The sequence below is a fragment of the Rhinichthys klamathensis genome, unplaced genomic scaffold (assembly GCF_029890125.1).
Source record: "Rhinichthys klamathensis goyatoka isolate OS25496 unplaced genomic scaffold, OSU_Roscu_1.1 h1tg000576l_1, whole genome shotgun sequence".
Taxonomy (NCBI): domain Eukaryota; kingdom Metazoa; phylum Chordata; class Actinopteri; order Cypriniformes; family Leuciscidae; genus Rhinichthys; species Rhinichthys klamathensis.
Window position 1 is genome coordinate 319,106 of NW_026607040.1, and position 18,618 is coordinate 337,723.

The following is an 18,618-nucleotide window of genomic DNA, read 5'->3' on the forward strand; positions in this document are numbered from 1 at the left end:
AACACCGGTTTTTGTCGTTGTTATCTGTACTGACAGCACTCCAAATTTACAAAAAATGAGCTCAATGTTAAAATTGACCGGAGTTCCCTTTAACGTTTGAACAACGTTACCATGGGAGTGAACGGAGTTGTCAGAACGCTTAAAGGGCATATTGCAGGTTAGAGGACCCAACGAGTCAATGTATAGAAAAACAATGTAGTAATTAGATTTTCTTTAAAATATACTTATAAATACGTTACATTGGCTTCTGGAGTCGTTTTTGTGAGAATTTTACTTCCGCATTTGAAAATGGGCGTGACGGGCGTGACGTAACGGGCGGGAGAGCGGTCGATTCAAACCATTCAAACAACAGGAAAACAATGGATCGCAATGACATTTCGGACTTACTCCTATGACAGACGGACGACAGCCTTACAATTATGAGCCTGCTATGCTGCCGAGAGAGCAGGGACAGGCCAGGATTAATGTTAGACAGAACAACGGTGAGAGGAGACACATTATTGCAAAAGTATTATTATAAAAAAACTTGCGTGGAGTGAGTGTGCGCAGCCGCAGTTTATTGCATCACTTAATCACGCGTATTTTTGATTAGCCTAGCTGTCATATACTGAGTAAACATTAAAAGAACAGGCCTATTCAATCTTCCCTGGATATTTTTTTAACGAAGAAATTAAATAATAGCAATCAGGAGAATGGAAGCAGCAATAAAAAAATGAGGACTGTAGTGCTGTCGGCAAAACATTATACCACTGCAATAAAAACTGCACTGCAACAAAAAGGTAAGGCATATGTGTTTTTATATTTAATGCTGTTCACTGTGAGTTTTAATTAATAGTGTAATAGAGTTAATAGTGCATCGTTCATTCTGTTTGGTAAAATGTGAGGTGTATATCGTTCGGTAATGTCGTTGTTCTACAAGCACAGAGGGGAATGCCATATTTGAAACGCCGCCACGGCAGGTGTCGTGGTGAGAGACCACCGCTAACTTATAGATATAGCCTATACACGTTCGCTAACGATATACATTGTGCTCACTGTTCACAATGTTGTACAGATTATTACCATCGTATATCAGTTAATAGCAAAGCTATTATTGGTCATCTAGGAGTATTGGAATTTACCAATAACAGAATAAACCATAAGCTTTGATCAGGCGCGTATGTCATGCTCATTATTATCCGTCCAGACTAACGTTACGTGATATAACGCTCGGTTTCTCATCGAGAGACAGATAGATATGTTTATTCCTGATGATATACACGTTTTTGTTCCTCAGATCTGGTGTACGCTACACACGACCGCGTTTTTCGAAGCCGATGCAGAAGAGAAAGCCTGTCTCGCAGCTGCACACACCGCACACAGGCACGATATACAGCACCTTCCTTTTTCTTGTTAGGAAACCTGTGGACTCGATGTCCTGACAGGCCGGAGTTTTTGCAACCTCCACAAACACAATAATTTACCATGACGATGATAAATTAAAATACAAAAACTACCGAAAACACTGATTCACGACCGCTCTCACTGACTTTTTTTTAAATTCGATGCCACAAGAACAAGAGGTTTTACATATTCACAATATCACATTAACATTAGCTGCCAGGAAATAAAAAATACAAAAAAAGTTTTACATGAAATCCAGTGCTTTCAAAGCATTACATGTTTTCATTGCTTTTTTGTTTTTAGTTTGTTCCAAAAGATGTAGGCCTACATATAATGTGAAGTCATTTATAAAATGTGAAAAAAGCCCAATTCTTTTTATGTATATGGTATTTTCCTAATAAAACAAATAACTGTATAATATGTTGTTCTTTACATTCCAAATTGTCATTCTGAGTATAAAAAAGCAAATTTACCCGCCTGTACTGAATACAAACCTATCTGCGCTGCTGAGGCTCCCTCCCTCTGGTGACGTAAAATGACGCAATGTTGAAAAAAAACGGTTTTTACGAGCAGTCAAAGAAATGCTCACTTTATCTACTAAATTTGTGCCCTTATGTCGTTTTAAAACATTTTAAATCCTGCATTACCTTTTCATATGGTATTTTCATACAAGGTTATATATTAATTTAGATTTTTTTTTAACCTGCAATATGCTCTTTAATAAAGTTTGACTTTATCTGACTGTTTTGTTGACATTTGTTGACATCTAGTGGATGCATAACGCAAACCCAGTCACACGTTTGACTGCAGTATCTCATGCGCCTTATAATCCGGTGCGCCCTATATATGAAAAATTTTCTAAAATAGGTCATTCATTGAAGGTGCACCTTATAATCCGGTGCGCCGTATAGTGCGGAAAATACGGTACATGAAACAATCAAGGGAATTCCCCATTGACAAGGGAAAAGTCACTACTCACGGTGTCTATGGCTAGCTTCTAGGTTTCTGCGGCTTCTCTTTCAAGGTATGAATGAAACGTGCTCTGTAGCGCTGTTTGTTCGCTGTCGGCTGCGGTAGAAACATGACGTCACAATATTTTGACCTTCATAGAAGGGGGTGCCCGCGGTTATGTAGATATAAATGTCTCATTCTAAGGTAATAAATACATAACGGTTCATTGAGTAAGGTCTTTATACACCACCGAACACATAGTTATGGATCTTATATTGCATTTCTGTCAATAGATCCTCAGAAGTATTACACATTGCACCTTTAAAATACTTTAACTTTTTTAAAAATCCCTATTGAAAAAATGAATGGAAAAAATACTTACCAACCAACGCTGCTGAAACCCACTTGGCGGTCACTAATGTTTCTTTTTCTTTTTGTTTCTTTAAAAATAATATTTTTTCCCCACACTTGCCAATAGCAGGTAAACTAAGAAAATCGGATTTTTGTAAATATATTTTACAATTATTTTTCATATATATATATATATATATATATATATATATATATATATATATATAAAAATATATATATAAAAAAAAAATGTATCCATAGAATAATTTTTTTTTCTCTAGCAGATAAGACTAATATAGTCACTTTTATAGTGTGCTTTGTTATCTGTCACAGGAGTTTGTGTCGGACTGTGTGTTGAGTCACGTGTGTGAGGCCGGGTTCTGCAGTAACCAAGCATCCGTCAAGTACCTGATCGAGTGGACCCTGATCCTGATTTTCCATCTGAACCCGTCTCGCATCCAGAACCTGTGGAACTGTTTCAGTCTGGTGAGTCTAAACTTATCAACACACAAACCTCAATCTACAAACAGGTGCGACACATACGCAACAAAACCAGGCTTGAATGCTTCTCATTCCAAGTTCTGCGGTAGAAAAGATAACTAGATTAAACTCTGACAGGAGGAAGTATTTTAACATCTAAAATATTACACACAGCAGCTTGAGTTATGTAGATATGTCTATTTACTTGTAAATTGTTTGTTTTGCAGGAGCATGAGAAGACAAAAACAAGCATTTGCACTTTTCTCTCTGTCCTCGTGCACCTGAACGTCCTCTTCCCGAAACTGCAAGATAAGGTGCAGTTTTTATCATTTGAATCTGATGTCTTCCACTGCGAACAGGAAGAAATCAACATTTATTCCTGTTTTCTCTCAGGAGGTGCAGTGGCGTAGAGCTGTGGAGGTGAGCCTGCAGTGGTGTTTCAGTCATAACTTCAGCGTTCGTCTCTATGCCCTGCTCGCCCTTAAGAGGGTGTGGGAGCTGGAGGACGCCCGTGTCCTCATGGAGGAAAACCTGGGTGGGCTGACCACGGTGGTCCAGGCCTGTTTACAGCAGGCTGAAGCCATGCAGAACACAGGGTGAGGAAAGATTCACTCATTAACCCTGTAATCACTGCATCATATTTGATTTGGGAATTCCCAAGGCCTCTACATTAACAACATGATCAAAACTTTGCTGAAAAACCTGTTGTGCTTGGACATTCTAATGCCTTCTGATGTCTAATTGATAGTTTATGCTTTTTTAGCAAGTAAAAGGCCTTTTAATATAACTCTAAAAATGTCCCCCTTCAGTTCGTGGTATATTTTTTTTGCTGGGAAATCTTTACTGATTTTTGTTTAGTAAATGGAAGAACTTTAATATTTCAAGATGAACACTTATTGGGCGGAAGCTACTTAGGTTTAATTGATTATCCATACATTTTTTTTTTAGAAAGATCATATTAAAATGTGATCTTCAGGCTTTTAAAATTTGGCTTTTAATGAACGTATATTTGTCAGTCATCATATGTTTTCCCCCCACAATAAAAACTACAGAGCTTTGATCATAAAAATAAGCATTTAAATATCTTACTTTGGCATATTATTGGGAGATATAGAGTGAGTGACAGCTGATATTTATAACCATTTTATGTGATCTGCTATACTGTGATACAGATCTCATTAATTTACTTCAAGTCTATCAGAATTTTTTTTATCTTGCCTTTTGGCCATATAAATATCAGCAAGTGCACCAAATTGCATATTTTTTTGCTCAGTTTGGGCCGCTGAATAAAACTGGTGTTTTTTCCTCCTTGAATATGAACTCCATATCTGCTTTACAGGGTTTAATAGACCTGCGAATGCGATCCTAAATTATAGCAACACATTTTGGGACTGGTTTTTCTTAAATTCTCAGAAGAAACCTGGACTTTTAAAACTAGTTTTTTTTCCCCCACAGAAATGCAATGAAAAATTGGTCTAGAATCCAGGAGCATTTCTTCTTCAGTGCTTTCCACCCAATCAGGGATTACAGTGTTGAGGTGAGATCTCACACACACACACACACACACACACACACACACACACACACACACACACACACACACACACACACACACACACACACACACACACACACACACACACACACACACACACACACACACACCTTCTCTATAGTCTGTGTATAATCTGATTTGTTCTGTGCTGTCATAATCCAGTAGCATCACATTCTCTGCTTCCCCAGACAATATTCCAGACCTTTCCCAGCCTCTCAGAGTTGGCAGAAGATGAGTGGCTTCCACTGTGGAAATTTGAGAGTTTTGTTGTCTTCCCGATGTGCGCCGCCCTGCCATTGAAGAACCGTGTGAGGGATCTCGGTGAACTCCAGCCTGGTGACTGGATCCAGCAGGACAAAGGTAATCACCACATGAGGGCAGCAGAGAGCAGGAACCACACCACACTTATCAAAACCACGAGAATCTTCAGCTATTTCCCTTGTTTCAATCAGTGTGAGGAATGTGGCCTTGTCAGCTCTAATGTAATTTTATTTTACAGCACCAGCTAATTTGTTAGAAGAAGAGTGAAATCATTACATTACAAGCACACATGTTATATGTCTAATAGGTGTTTTGGATCAGGATGAGCGCTGGGCAGAAGTTCAGAAGAAAATCACCCCGTGGAAGCTGAGCGTCCAGGAGCAGGAGCCTGAGCTCATGGCCCAGCAGAGGGCAGCACGCCTGGGGAAACTCACCAGCAACCTCCTGGTGGTCGCATCGCTCATTGACAAGCCCACCAATCTGGGCGGTAAGACAAATAGACAAAATTAATGATAGTAATATTATATAGGAGAAGGGATCAATAAAATTGGTTATGATGGCTAAACCCTAAACCCTTGAAAGCATCTGATCATAGCGATGTGGATGTTTGTACGAGCTCCGCAATTCAGCATTCCAGTGAAGGCATATTTAATATAGCACTTTATATACAGTAGATTGCTTTAAAACAAGCAGCTTTACAGTATTGAATATTAAACAGTGTCATGTAGTCATGGATTGGACTATGCCGTTTCTATTTCTGTCTGTAAAATATATAAATCTTCATTATTTTTTAGAAAAATCGTCCATAGGTGAAAATGCCCCTGGAAATCAATTTAAGATGGCAAATATTCCCCCTTAATAAAAATGTTAATTTCTGTCACTGCTGTGAACTGACCACTGCATAGAATATGAAAGATATGAATATCTTTGCGAGTCTGCTGTCAACAACAGGACTAAACCAGCCATGGTACCAGTGCAAAAATACAATCAGTAAAATATAATCTAATTATATCAACAAAGCTTTTAAAATATCGAGATATATTTTTGTTAATATTGCGCACCCTTAATGTACGGTATTAATTATTTTGATTTCTTCAGGTCTTAAAAAGCCTTAAAAGTGTGCAGCAACCCTGGATTAATCGTGATTAATCGTTGCCCAGAACTAATAAATACCTAAAGAAAATAGTTATTAGTGATATAGATATAAATGCAGATCCCACTGTTTGGATTAAATAAAATTAAATAAATGCTCTGGTTTTATCCATATGTGTTCTCTAAAATTAGATTATCTTCCTAAAAAACAAGAAATATTGCAATATATTATTTGTCTTCATTGCTGTGACAGATGTTAGTGTTTTTAACACTGTTTTCATTCTGTTTGATCTTTGTTTTTTTCTGAATGTCATCATTTCAACTTTAATAGAGACATTCAACACTCACATCTTCCCTTCTGAATCAACCAACAAATCGGTTTTAACACAAGCTCATTATAAAAGGCTCATTCATCACATTCAAACATTCTGCACAAGCCAACTATTGTTAGTTTGATAGGCATATGGTTTTCATTCATGCAGTTTTATCATGTCACATTCTATGAATAAATATTGATGTGCTCAGTTGCATTCAACAAAACTGATAAAAGAAACCACAGATGAATATGAATGTCTGTATCATATAATATATGTGAAATGTTTTTTTTAAATGTGTTTTTGAAAGCAATCTCTTATGCTCACCAAGGCTGCATTTATTTGTTTGATCAAAAATACTGTAAAATTATATTTAAATATTTAAAATCTAATTTATTTCTGTGATGCAAAGCTGAATTTTCAGCATCATTATTCGAGTCTTCAGTGTCACATGATCCTTCAGAAATCATTCTAATATTCTGATTTGATGTTGTAAACAGTTGTGCTGCTTAATATATATATATATATATATATATATATATATATATATATATATATATATATATATATATATATATATATATATATATATATATATATTTTTTTTTTTTTTCTCCTCTCCTCTCAGCATTCTTTGATGAATAAAAAGTCAAGAGATTTATTTGAAATATAAAAATATCTGTCTATCTAGACGCGTTACTATTAAGACTATCAGAGGACTAAACCGCAAATGTTTGTTTGTGTGTCTGTTCCAGGTCTGTGCAGGACGTGTGAGATCTTTGGGGCCAAAGCTCTGGTTCTGGACAGTTTGCGACACATTAATGATAAACCGTTCCAGGCGCTCAGTGTGTCTTCAGAGTTGTGGCTGCCAATGCATGAGGTGTGTATTTATTTCTGGCCAGATAAAGATTCTTTATTTGTATAGGCTATCAATTCTGTTCGGTTTATTTTTCAGCCTTTTTGACAAATATATCGGTTGCTCAAAACTAATCCAAACTGCAAACATAGTGATTTTTTTTCTTTAATTCAAAACAATTGTTTCCATTTGGTGGTACTAGGGGTGCAGAAATTACACACTGCAGCTTTAAAGAAATAGTTATACTTTCATATTTCCTCTAAGTGTGGGCTGAAACAAGCCTAGAGATGTTATTCTTCATAATCATGCATTACATCAGCCAAATACGTACTACACGAAACCATCAGAAGCTCGGTTTTGTGAGGTGAAAAGTAGAATATGAGCATTCTGTTGATTGAATCTGTCATGATTAATGAAGCCGTCGTTCAGAAATCTCAAGTTATCTCCCTTCATTTTTCAGGTGAAGCCTGCAGAGTTGTCAGATTACCTGCTGCGGAAGAAGAGAGAGGGATATTGGGTTATAGGCGTAGAGCAAACATCCAACAGCCAGAGTTTACAAGATTACACTTTTCCTGAGAGAAGCCTCCTTTTACTCGGGTAAGCCAACACCTCCAACTTACCGCCCAAATTCTGTCTATATGCAGTGGCCCCAAAAAGTGTTTGTACATCTCAGCCACACTCAAAAATATATGAATTTAAAACCAATTAGCAAATGTCCTAGCAGAGTAACTACAGAAATGTTTGACAACCATATTTTAAGTTTTTGATATTTTGTTATGTAATGCAAAGATGTTCCGCTAGATGTTCAAAAGTTACAGTGCTCCTTTAAAATGCATAATTTAAAACATCAGGGTTTTTTTTTTTGGACTGTCATGTTTGTTTTATACATCTTGAAAAACAATATTGACCCTTAATTGTTTAAATACATTTTGAGGCCATTGTACAAGTAATCTCTTTCGATTACTTGTTATGAAGAGCAGGATTGTCTTTGTGAAGGCAGGTGAAAATAGAAACGTTTCAGTGTGCGCTGACGGTGCAGTTAACATTATGAGGCTAATTGATGTGTCTCTCCCTGTGAGATTTCCTCACCTCTGAATGCTGAGAGAGAGAGAGAGAGAGAGAGAGAGAGAGAGAGAGAGAGAGAGAGAGAAAGGGCATGTTCTGACATGCCCGAGCGCTCATCAGCAAAACCACCCAACATTAATGTGCCATTTACATACAACAAGCATCAGCCATCACTCAGTCTTTTATTTTATTTTAATCATCAACCATAATTGTCATAGAACAGTAATCTAACAGCTTCATTTTTTTTATTTTTTTTTATTTTTTTTATGTACAGTTTAACAAGCATCAACCATAATTCAGTCTGAGATCAGTGATGTAGCAGCTTCAGTGTTTCAAAAACTGAGCAATAAAGGAACAGCATCTCACATTTTACAGCAGCTGTTGATGCAGTGACAACTAGTACATTTAATCATCGTTTATAAATCTATAAAACTTAAAGCTGCAGTCCGTAGCTTTTTTTGGGTTAAAGATTATTCAAAATACATATTTGAGAAAATACATAACCAGCCAGTGTTCAAAACTATCTGCTTGCCGTAGCTCGATTCAAAGCGGTAAGCTTGTAATAATGTTTTTAATTCCAATCTCCCGTGGATTTCCACGGGAGATTCGAGCTTGTCTTTGCGTCATTACTTCACATCTGTACACACAAAGAAGGAGTCTCGGCTAGTAGGCTATATTGCATGTGAGGATGCTGGAGGTGGAGATTTATAGCCTTTTCTCACAGCACTTGATATAATTAAACTTATCAATTTGATGGCGGATCCAGAAAGGTTCAAACTACAATCACCAGTGACAACTGGAGATTCACCCGTTGTAAAATGCAAAAGACTTCGTTCAGACTTCGGAGTGGCTACAGAAAAAAAGAGACTGCAACCGGACCCATGCGAAAGCAAGGATAATATCGGAAGGAAGGACATGTAGTCACGCAATGCTGACGTTGTTACCATTAACAATTTAAGTACAAAGTATAATTTGCACGGTTTTGCGTGATATTAGCGATTTGTAGATTTAATCAGCGCAATTTACTGCAATGACAGAACCAGAACAAAAGTGGATGTTACTTACTTGTTCAAATGACATTTTCCGGTGAAAATTATTATGTTGGTCATACTTCTAAAAAGTATAATCTGTGATTCTGAATGCCAGTATCCACACCGGCGCGGCGACTGACAGCTGCACACTCTCCTCAAAACATTGTGTTCATCCGCGCTGTGCCGTGTCAAAGTACAACTCACGTAAAGTTGATAATTCCGCGAATAACTGCAATTGCAGATTTCGAACAGAGATGGCGACAAAGAGGAAAAACTGCGGACTGCAGCTTTAAATAAAGCCCCAAAAGTTTTATTTTATATTTCTCTAGGAGAGCTGTTGTGTTGACCATATGTTTATAAGCAACAGGTTTGTGTTGTGAAACAGCACTGATACAGTATATTAATCACTAATAGGGTGTGTGTTTGAAAGAATCAACGAGGTTTTCATGATTTGTCTTGCTGCATCACTTATCTTAGAGGCAGTAAAGCCATCTGATGTTTCCTGCACATCACTGTGTTATTATGTCTGATTATGTCACTGATGCAGAGCTGTTGAGCAGCACTTTAAGTCAGACTTATTATTTAAAAGCTTGGTTTATTAGTTCAATCAGCACCTGTGCACTTCTTATCTGACCTCATCAGCAGGCCTACATTAAATTAGTTATTCACATTTTACAGAATGCATTTAAAGACCATGTAAATATTATTTTATTTGATTAAGCTTTAAGGTCATCTATATGAGCTTAGTGTAGCAGGCCTACCGTATTTCTATATTTAGAGAATGCATTTAAAGACATTTAGATTTAAAGATTTCATTTTTTTAAGTAATTAAGGTTATTATCTATATGCTAAAGTTGACAAACTTTCAGTAGATAATATACACATTAAAATTTAGAGCCTTTCTCTTTAAGGAAGATGTAGCAAAAAATACAGATGGCTGATCTTGTCCAAAGAGGCATACACACATTTTTGTCCAATATAATGCCCAAATAGCATTTGTATTTTCCATGTGCTTCATCCAAAAGGAAACACGGTAACCAAAAATCCACTTGTCAACTCATTTCTTTGAGATATTAAACAGGGTAAATATTTTAAACAGAGACTGCAGAGAAAGCAAATTAGTCAAAATGATTGGTCAAATTAATCAAAATAAACATGCTAGTTATCGTGGATATGTAGAACTGTGAATGATGGGTGGATATAAGCTGAGCTGCCCGTGGAGTTTTGCGGGTGCTGATTCTGTGTGGGTCTGCTCATTGGCGTAAAATTACCATTTTAAATGGCTTTATAAACTCATTAGCTTGACTTGAACATTACATTAGGGACCTTAGCATTCCATCGGATATGAATTTTTGAATTCTGCTTGGTGCATGACTCTAAAGTGTCTGTTTGTCTCCGAACAGTAATGAAAGGGAAGGCATTCCTGCAAACCTGCTGCAGCTGGTGGACGTGTGTGTGGAGATTCCTCAGCACGGTGTCATCCGCTCCCTCAATGTGCACGTGAGCGCCGCCCTGCTGGTGTGGGAATATACACGCCAGCATTTAGGACAAAACCCTGCAGCCCCTCGGTGCTGAATTTGCTGAGCATGTCTTCTGTGTTTTAGCAGAAAACATCTGTCAGTATTTGGGAGATGTTGCATTTTACACCATTTTTCTAAGGAAAAGTTGTGATGCAATTTGCATGGCAAGAGTCCCCAAATTTGATTAGAAATATAGAAAACTGCTTCATTCATTTAAATATGGCATCTGTCCATATACCGTCTGTTGTTCCTTTTCCTACCCTTTGAGTTCTTTTATTTTTCACTTTGTATTGACAAGTGTCGTTTGATGACTTTGTGTTTTATCTAACATTTTAAGAGAAGTATTTTAATATACCTTTGAATTTACATTAAATAAACAGTTTTCTCTCTCACAGTGACTTAGTTGATATTTAATTCACATTTACACACATCATGTTTGTTCCCACGCATGTAGCATGGATAAATGCAATGCAAAAGGTCTCAATTAATCACATCCATAGCCGTTGTAATCCCTTGAGAAACTAAGCATCTGTGTAAATATAGACCGTTTAAATGAGCCACATATTCAAGCGGTCTGTTTTCTCTAGCTGTGTAATTCACAAGTCAAGCGTTTGATTTTTCCATGTTGTCATCGCTGTGGATAAACTGATGAAGGGACCCTGGAGATAGTAAACTGCACTGTCAGGTGCTCACAGGGCAAATGAAGAACCAGAGAGGAGTAAGAAGCGAACTGTCTAGGCAGGTTATTATTTTGATCAAATACTGTAATATATTCTTAATCAGCTTTTTGCATTCTTATGGAAGATTTTAAAGCTAAATGGCCAGGTTGCTTGTGACACACCTGAGATCGGGATATCAGACTTAATCAGACTGCGTGTTTTTAAATGGAGTCCTCGGCTGGTGAGTGGTTTGATTCAGATGAGTCTGAGTTTCAGATGCGGACTGCACTGAGGAACTCAACCGTCCTGTCACCTCGAGCGCGTCTGGTGCTGGAGACTCTGATGGTGCTGATGAGTCTGGCCGCAGTGACGGGTGAGCTTTACACTACGCCTCATTAATGTGTGTGAATGTCAGAGATGTCATGTGGACATGAGAAAGTTTTGCATTTGATGTCTAACTATATATTTCGGATGAATTATTATGGTATAAGATCAAATGATTTGTGTTAAGTCGTATTAGCTGTAACATGCAAAGGCATTTTCTTGTGAATATTGTTTTGACTGGTATCTAAAACTATGCTAACAAAATCCATAGCCCTAATGACATCATCCGGCAGGATGTGACTATTTTGGTGGGAAACGACCAAAGTCATTAAGTATTAGCAATCAATTTGATGAAGTTTGTAGTGTTTTGTGGCATTTTGTGCTTTTGCCTTTCTCTAAAACATTCCATCCTGTCAGATATTAGTATGATAATATCAAAATTTTAGCTACAAAAGATATTTTCTTGATCACATTTTGGTAACACTTTACAATTAGGTTTCATTTGTTAACATTAGTTAATGTATTAACGAACATGAACTAACAATAAGCAATACATTTGTTACTGTATTTGTTCATCTTTGTTAAGATTAGTTAATAAAAATCCAGCTGTTGTTTGTTCATGATAGTTCACAGTGCATGAACTAATGGTAACAAATACAACTTTTGATTTTAATAATGTATTAGTAAATGTTGAAATTAACATTAACAAAGATTAAAAAATGCTGTAGACATTACTAGTTAATGTTTACTAATGTTGTTAACTAATATTAACTAATGAAACCTTATTGTAAAGTGTTACCTATATTTGGGGTGATGGCAAGAAAAATAGAAATAAAATACATCAATCAAAACTTGCTGTGCTGTAAGTTTCCGAACAGAAAACACTTTACTCATTCCAAATAAACTATTGAAACTAAACTGCAAAATCATTGCAGATATCTGTGCCTTTGTGACGTCACACCACATTGGCACAATATATAAAAAAAAATATTAAATGAAAATTTGGCATTGACATGATTTCTTTTTTGTTTTATAATAGAATTTGTACAAAATTAATATAAAATGTCTTTATTCTGTTTTTTTCCTCCTTGTCAGGAAACATTCTGGTCATTGTGATTGTGGCAGCCACAAAAACCTTCCACACTGTGACCTCCGTCCTGATCATTAATCTGGCCATTAGCGATTTCTTAGTGGGAATAGGCGTCATGCCGTTCGTGGCAGTTTCCATTATGAACAACGGATGGGTCAACTACAATGTTAGTACATAATGCTTTACATCCACCATTTATAACTTAAAGGTGAAGTGTGTGAGATGTCTGAACCACTAGAGAGACCAAACGGAATCGCAAAAGTAATGACTGTTTCCAAACGAGTTTCCCCAACATCTGCCAATCGCTGACCAAGCCATTAGTCCCGCCCCCAAACTCAAGCCATTGGTTGAATTAATGTTGCAGGTTTAAGGCCCGTTTATAACAAAAATTATGAAAGGATAACTTTCTTTTTATTATAAGTACCCCACAGTTTTAAATGCTCTGAGCTTTAAATGCAGTTTTAAATGCCTTCTTCTATCGTTATAGTTGTGGTGTGGACTTCACTATTCTCTTAGAGTTAAAGCCTGTTCACCCCGATAACCGCAACTATAACGGTACCAAGTCAGTACTGAAATTTTGAGCAATATTGAACGGATTCTTAAACATCGCTCAACATATTTGTCTCTAAATTGGCCATTGTGTTCACACGCTCAATCTGTGATTGGCTACCATGATCAACGCTTCAAAAAAACATGTCGTCTTTGACGCTCTTCATCAAGCGCTTACACAGATACACACGGGAGCGTTTGAAAGACTTGGTTACGAAGACTTTTGGACAACTCTACTAGGATGATTGACATTCTGAAACAAACCTAGCAATGTTTTGCATAGAACCAGTGTTTATTTTAACATTGATAAAAATTACATACATCACCTTTAATTTGTTTAAAGTTACAAAATAACATTTTGAGTAGGGATGCACTGATATGAAAAATTTGGCGAATACCGATATTTCTTTTTATTTGAAAGCCGAAAACTGATATTCTGACCGATAAATCTAAATCCAAATTTTTATATTATTTTTGAGAGCCTGATCACAAAAACAAAAGTCTCACCATTAAAAGTCATGTCCCAAGAACACAAATATAATGTTCTCATTTTAATTTTATGTAGCCTATATGACAGACTTGCGCGGCACATGCAGCACTTAACTGTATTTTCCTTTTTTTGAAGTGATTCTAATCATATTTCAAGCAATTCAAAACCATCACAGTGTGCATCTAAAGTGCCTTTTTTATCGGCTTTAATATATCGTCCACATTTTTTTATCAGGCCGATAACATTAAAAATGAACATATCCGCCACCATATTGGTATCGGCATATCGTGCATCCCTAATTTTGAGTGCATTAACAGATGTTTCTGCTCATTTTGAACTCTCTCTTGATCTTCCAGGATCTATGTCTGTATGTTGGCTACACATCCTCAGTCTACTGCACCGCGTCAGTTTTAACACTCGCCGCTATTGCCCTGGACCGTTACTTCTCCATCGTGGACTGCCTGCTGTACGGTTCCCGCTGCACGATATGGAGAACCGGTTCCGTGGTGATATGGATTTGGCTGCAAGCTATGTTGACCAGCTGTCCTCCTCTCCTCGGCTGGAGCAACATCAGTTTCGTGGCTCCCATGTACAGCTGTGCCGTGAACTGGCCCAACAGCCCAAGCTACACGGTCATTATGGTCTCCTTATCTTTTCTCCTACCGGCTATAGTCATCCTGTTCTGCTATGTGAAGATTGTCCGTGTGGCACGATACCATGCTAGGATGATCCACAGTTTGGAAGAACATCTCCAGCGTAACAGAGCCACATCTGTCTTGAATCTCCAACACTCATTCATGGACACCTACACACCATCCAGGTTGATTTACTATGTGAGTGGGAGGTTTGTGACGGATCAGTTGGATGTTCCTGATGAAGTTGCTCCAGATGCACCATCTGAGATGTCTTCCGAGCCAACTGGTGGACGTCTGCACTCTTTTATGGCTCGAATCCATAGCAGTAGCCCTCAACATCCCAGTCAACATCAGCATCATGGAGTTCTGAGGTTATTTCTGGTCATCGCCGCTTTTTTCTTGTGCTGGACGCCTTACATCAGCGTAGCTCTGGTGCAGGCCACCGAAACCGCCCTGTCCCGACCCAGGAGCGTTGTTCCCCCATCTGCTGTCACTTTCTCCTATTGGCTGGTGCTGTTTAATTCAGATATCAACCCGTTGCTGTATGCGCTCCTCAGCAAGCGCTTCCAAGGCGCCTTCCAGAGTTTGAGATGGAAGATCCAGGCCAGGTTGGGAAGCGTTGTGGAGAGAGTAGGAGCTGAGAGATCTACTAGTGGAGGTGAGAGTGACCCCACTAACAGATCGACCCACAGTTCCACGGCGCACTCCAGAAACGACGGGGAGTCGACGTACTCTTCCGTTTTTGCTCTCAGCTCTCAGTTTGCTCACAGCCTCAGGGAGCAACTGAATAATGTTCTTCCGGTTCTTCCTACTTGTTCTCGTCCTGTTTGTCATGAATGTTGTGGACGGGGTTCGAGGACGGTGGACCACCTGCAGGTTCCCTCCAAACAGCGTGAGCGGAACAGACTCCCTTATTCTGCTGCTACTAAAAAGAAACAAGCCACATTCTTTTATGGACAGGTCACAGTTCGAGTGGAACATATTTGCTGAGTGTATCGCATACAGTCCTGCATAATGGAAACAAAGCTGAATGTCATTTGTATTTTGTGGGTGGATGATTATTTTAATGGAATGTTATGGGTTCAATAAAATGTAAGTTCTATGATGCATTAAAAAGTTTAAATAATAATGTTGCCATAATGAGGTTTTAAAGAAAATGTAAAGTTTTACAAAGACAACTGAAAAAAAAATAATTAATAATTACTTATTTATTGTGAAAATTTAGCTGCCACCACAGGAATAAATTACATTTTAAAATATATTAAAATAGAAAACTTTGTTGTAATATTTAAGAATAATATGTTTTTGATCAAATAAATGCAGCCTTGGTGAGCGTAAAAAAAAAATCTTAATTGTTCCAAACATTTGACTGCTATCGCATATATTTATATAATGGATTATTTGTTAAATATAAATTTTTCAATATTTAAAGCAAAAATTTGTTTTATTTGTTTGCTTATGGTTGTAACACGGCCCAGTGTTTTAGAGGGCTTTAAAGCAGAAAAAGGTCAAAGCACTTACATGAATTATTCAGTATAAAACTGTTTTTATTTGAGCTTTTAACTTGTCTTTTTTTTAGGTGGACCTATTTTGTATGTGGATGAACTTGAGGTCATGCGTTGCTGACATGATTTCTGTAGGTTGTGTCTTGTCATGTGAAAGTTACTGGGGTTTACCAGCGTTACTTGATTGTGACATTTAAGTGAACAAATTCAATTTTTACACAAACAAGGTCGGTAAACAATTGTGTTATATTAGCCTCACGCTAACTTTCTTTTAAGTATACGTTTGAAACTATTTTAATGTTTACTGCCTGGTCTGTGTTCTTCCTTATAGGTGCTTTAAAGTAACTGCATTTTTAATTTGTACTGCCAGTTAAGTTGATGACCTATATTTTCCTCTCAATTTCACCATCTTCACTCTGGTCAAAAAGGCAGATTGACAGTGTAAAACAACACATGGATTGGAACATTGATTAGTACAAAAATAAAATTGCATCATGGTCTTTAAACTATGTATAATCTTTGTCTTGTCCGATGCATCCAATTCTGCGCAGAAAATGACAAAATATTAAACGGTTTAACATAACTGGCAGCTTTTATCTAATGAAAATTTGACACAAGGTAAATTCTATTTATTAAAACATTCCACAAATTCAATCGAGGGATAATTACTGAAACCCACTCAGATGGTCTGTGAAATTAGGCATGTTCAAAAAAAGCCATTCATTCTCAGCATAAGCCTGTTTGATATTCCTCAGTCTATAGGATTGGTTTGTTTAGAAACAAAACAAACAGAGGAGAAAATATAGGTTTACATGGTGCATGTGAAAACAGACAAAGCGGATCTATTAAATGGATGATTTATTTGTTTTCTTGTCATTTTCCTCAAATGTGATCGTAATGCATTTCAGTGTAAAAATCATTCCTTACAAAGGTTTACAATAATTTCTAGCAATAATTCCAGAGGAATACAATATTATATTTATTGTCATCATAACAATGACAATGGGAGACAGTGCTGATGAGATTATTGCAAATCAAAGAAAAGGCAGTGAAGCCATCATGTAGCATTTATTGGCGTTTTCTGCATGCGTTTTCCTGTAGAACTAATTTCCTTCCAATGGAACAGTCCACAAGATTAAAAAAAACAAAAATGCAATGCATCGTAAAAAAAAAAAAAAAAGTGACTGGAGTCTTATGAAGTGCAGGATGTATTTAAAGGTGGCTATCAATTCCAGTCACCACCTTTTTCAAAGCACATAGTGTAGGTGCACTTTTCAGAAATGGTCATACATTCACTGGATGCACATGGCACCCTTTAACGGTAACACATCTTGCTGAAGATTGCCTTTTCGGTTCGCCAATACTGCCCCGAAGTGTCCTCACAGTGGTTAGCATGTGACTCTGAAAAAAATGTGATGGAATCAAAGTATAGCTTCAGTATAAACAGTCTGGAGTCTGTCGTTAACCCCCTTAAAAATCTTCATTCACAGTTTAGGAAAGGACATCCCTTTAGACCTCAGATGCACCCATAGGACGGTAGAACTTTGTTTTTACAAGGAGAGCTGGACATCTGCAGTCTTCCAGCATCCCAGTAGACCTCAGCACCATGGTATCCTATTCCTGTTTCACTCTTTCTCCTTGACCCTCCAAATCGCTGTTAACAAACATGAGTTCAAAAACACCTTCATTCACAGTTTGGGAAGGGGAGGCCCTCAGATGCACCTGTTGCTAGGTAGAACTTTGTTGTATGAGAAGACGGCATATGTTGCAGTTCTTAATGTCTATATCAATGTTTGGCACATGCTCTAATGGGCACTGGTAGTGATTCGTGCCAGTCAGTCTGAGCTCCAAAAAGAGTGTAACCCATCTGAAGATCTGCAGGGACTCTTGGTTGTGGAGATATTGGTTCATGGGTCTCTTGAGCAGAGGTCTCAAACTACCACTAGCCTGGTAAAATCCTCCATTTGGGCCTGTTTTACGACCATACAGTTGAACTAGATAGAGTTAATGAGGCATGGACAGAGCCATACATCTTTCCTTCATACCTAGCATAATGCTTGCATGTTTAGTGGAGTAATAATGCCTTGACTTGTATTCTAAACTTTCAAAAAAATTATTTTCTGCAGTTAGCAGTGTAAGAAAAATCACAAGCTAGCTGTGACATAACAATCAGAAATATTTCGATATAAAAAAAGACTACAAAGCTATATCAATCTACATATGATATTCAAAATATTTTTATATATATCAGACAGGCAAATTAAGTGGCTGGAGTAGTGCATCAAAAATAGCAACTTCTATCCACTGAAGACTTATTGCCACAAAAAGACTGTTCCCTGTGAAAACCGCTCCTGTTTGAATCTAGTTTGATATAGATGCATGTAACTCAAAACTTTTCTGACTTTGACTTATTTCCTGTGCCGTGCAGTGTTTGCTTGTTTTTATTAAACGGGCTACAGTTGTTCTTTTACATTCAAGTTTTAGGCCTGTAAAAGCCATGTGGATAA

General features: G+C 37.4%; 2 protein-coding genes across 3 annotated transcripts in view; both read left to right on the forward strand.

The window, feature by feature from the left end:
- tarbp1 (TAR (HIV-1) RNA binding protein 1) overlaps positions 1 to 11,006 on the forward strand; it is a 30,750-nt gene extending 19,744 nt beyond the window's left edge. For both annotated transcript variants that reach the window (XM_056239967.1, XM_056239968.1), the window contains exons 21-29: positions 3,019 to 3,171; positions 3,393 to 3,479; positions 3,559 to 3,761; positions 4,621 to 4,702; positions 4,909 to 5,080; positions 5,289 to 5,468; positions 7,143 to 7,267; positions 7,704 to 7,840; positions 10,743 to 11,006. In XM_056239967.1, the coding sequence (XP_056095942.1) occupies positions 3,019 to 3,171; positions 3,393 to 3,479; positions 3,559 to 3,761; positions 4,621 to 4,702; positions 4,909 to 5,080; positions 5,289 to 5,468; positions 7,143 to 7,267; positions 7,704 to 7,840; positions 10,743 to 10,914 (1,311 nt within the window). In that variant the 3' untranslated portion in view covers positions 10,915 to 11,006. The remainder of the gene's footprint in view (positions 1 to 3,018; positions 3,172 to 3,392; positions 3,480 to 3,558; positions 3,762 to 4,620; positions 4,703 to 4,908; positions 5,081 to 5,288; positions 5,469 to 7,142; positions 7,268 to 7,703; positions 7,841 to 10,742) is intronic.
- Positions 11,007 to 11,690: 684 nt separating this feature from the next.
- LOC130075357 (G-protein coupled receptor 161) lies at positions 11,691 to 15,726 on the forward strand. Its single transcript, XM_056239970.1, has 3 exons — positions 11,691 to 11,891; positions 12,938 to 13,098; positions 14,328 to 15,726. The coding sequence occupies exons 1-3, from the start codon at positions 11,744 to 11,746 to the stop codon at positions 15,594 to 15,596; spliced, it is 1,578 nt and encodes a 525-aa protein (XP_056095945.1). The 5' UTR covers positions 11,691 to 11,743; the 3' UTR covers positions 15,597 to 15,726.
- Positions 15,727 to 18,618: the final 2,892 nt, after the last annotated feature.

Excerpts from the sequence above, each read along its gene's own strand:
- LOC130075357 (XM_056239970.1), top strand. The coding sequence starts at position 11,744 with ATGGAGTCCTCGGCTGGTGAGTGGTTTGATTCAGATGAGTCTGAGTTT. Across the intron at positions 11,892-12,937 it reads GAGTCTGGCCGCAGTGACGG|GAAACATTCTGGTCATTGTG; the intron begins GTGAGCTTTACA and ends CCTCCTTGTCAG. Across the intron at positions 13,099-14,327 it reads ACGGATGGGTCAACTACAAT|GATCTATGTCTGTATGTTGG; the intron begins GTTAGTACATAA and ends TTGATCTTCCAG.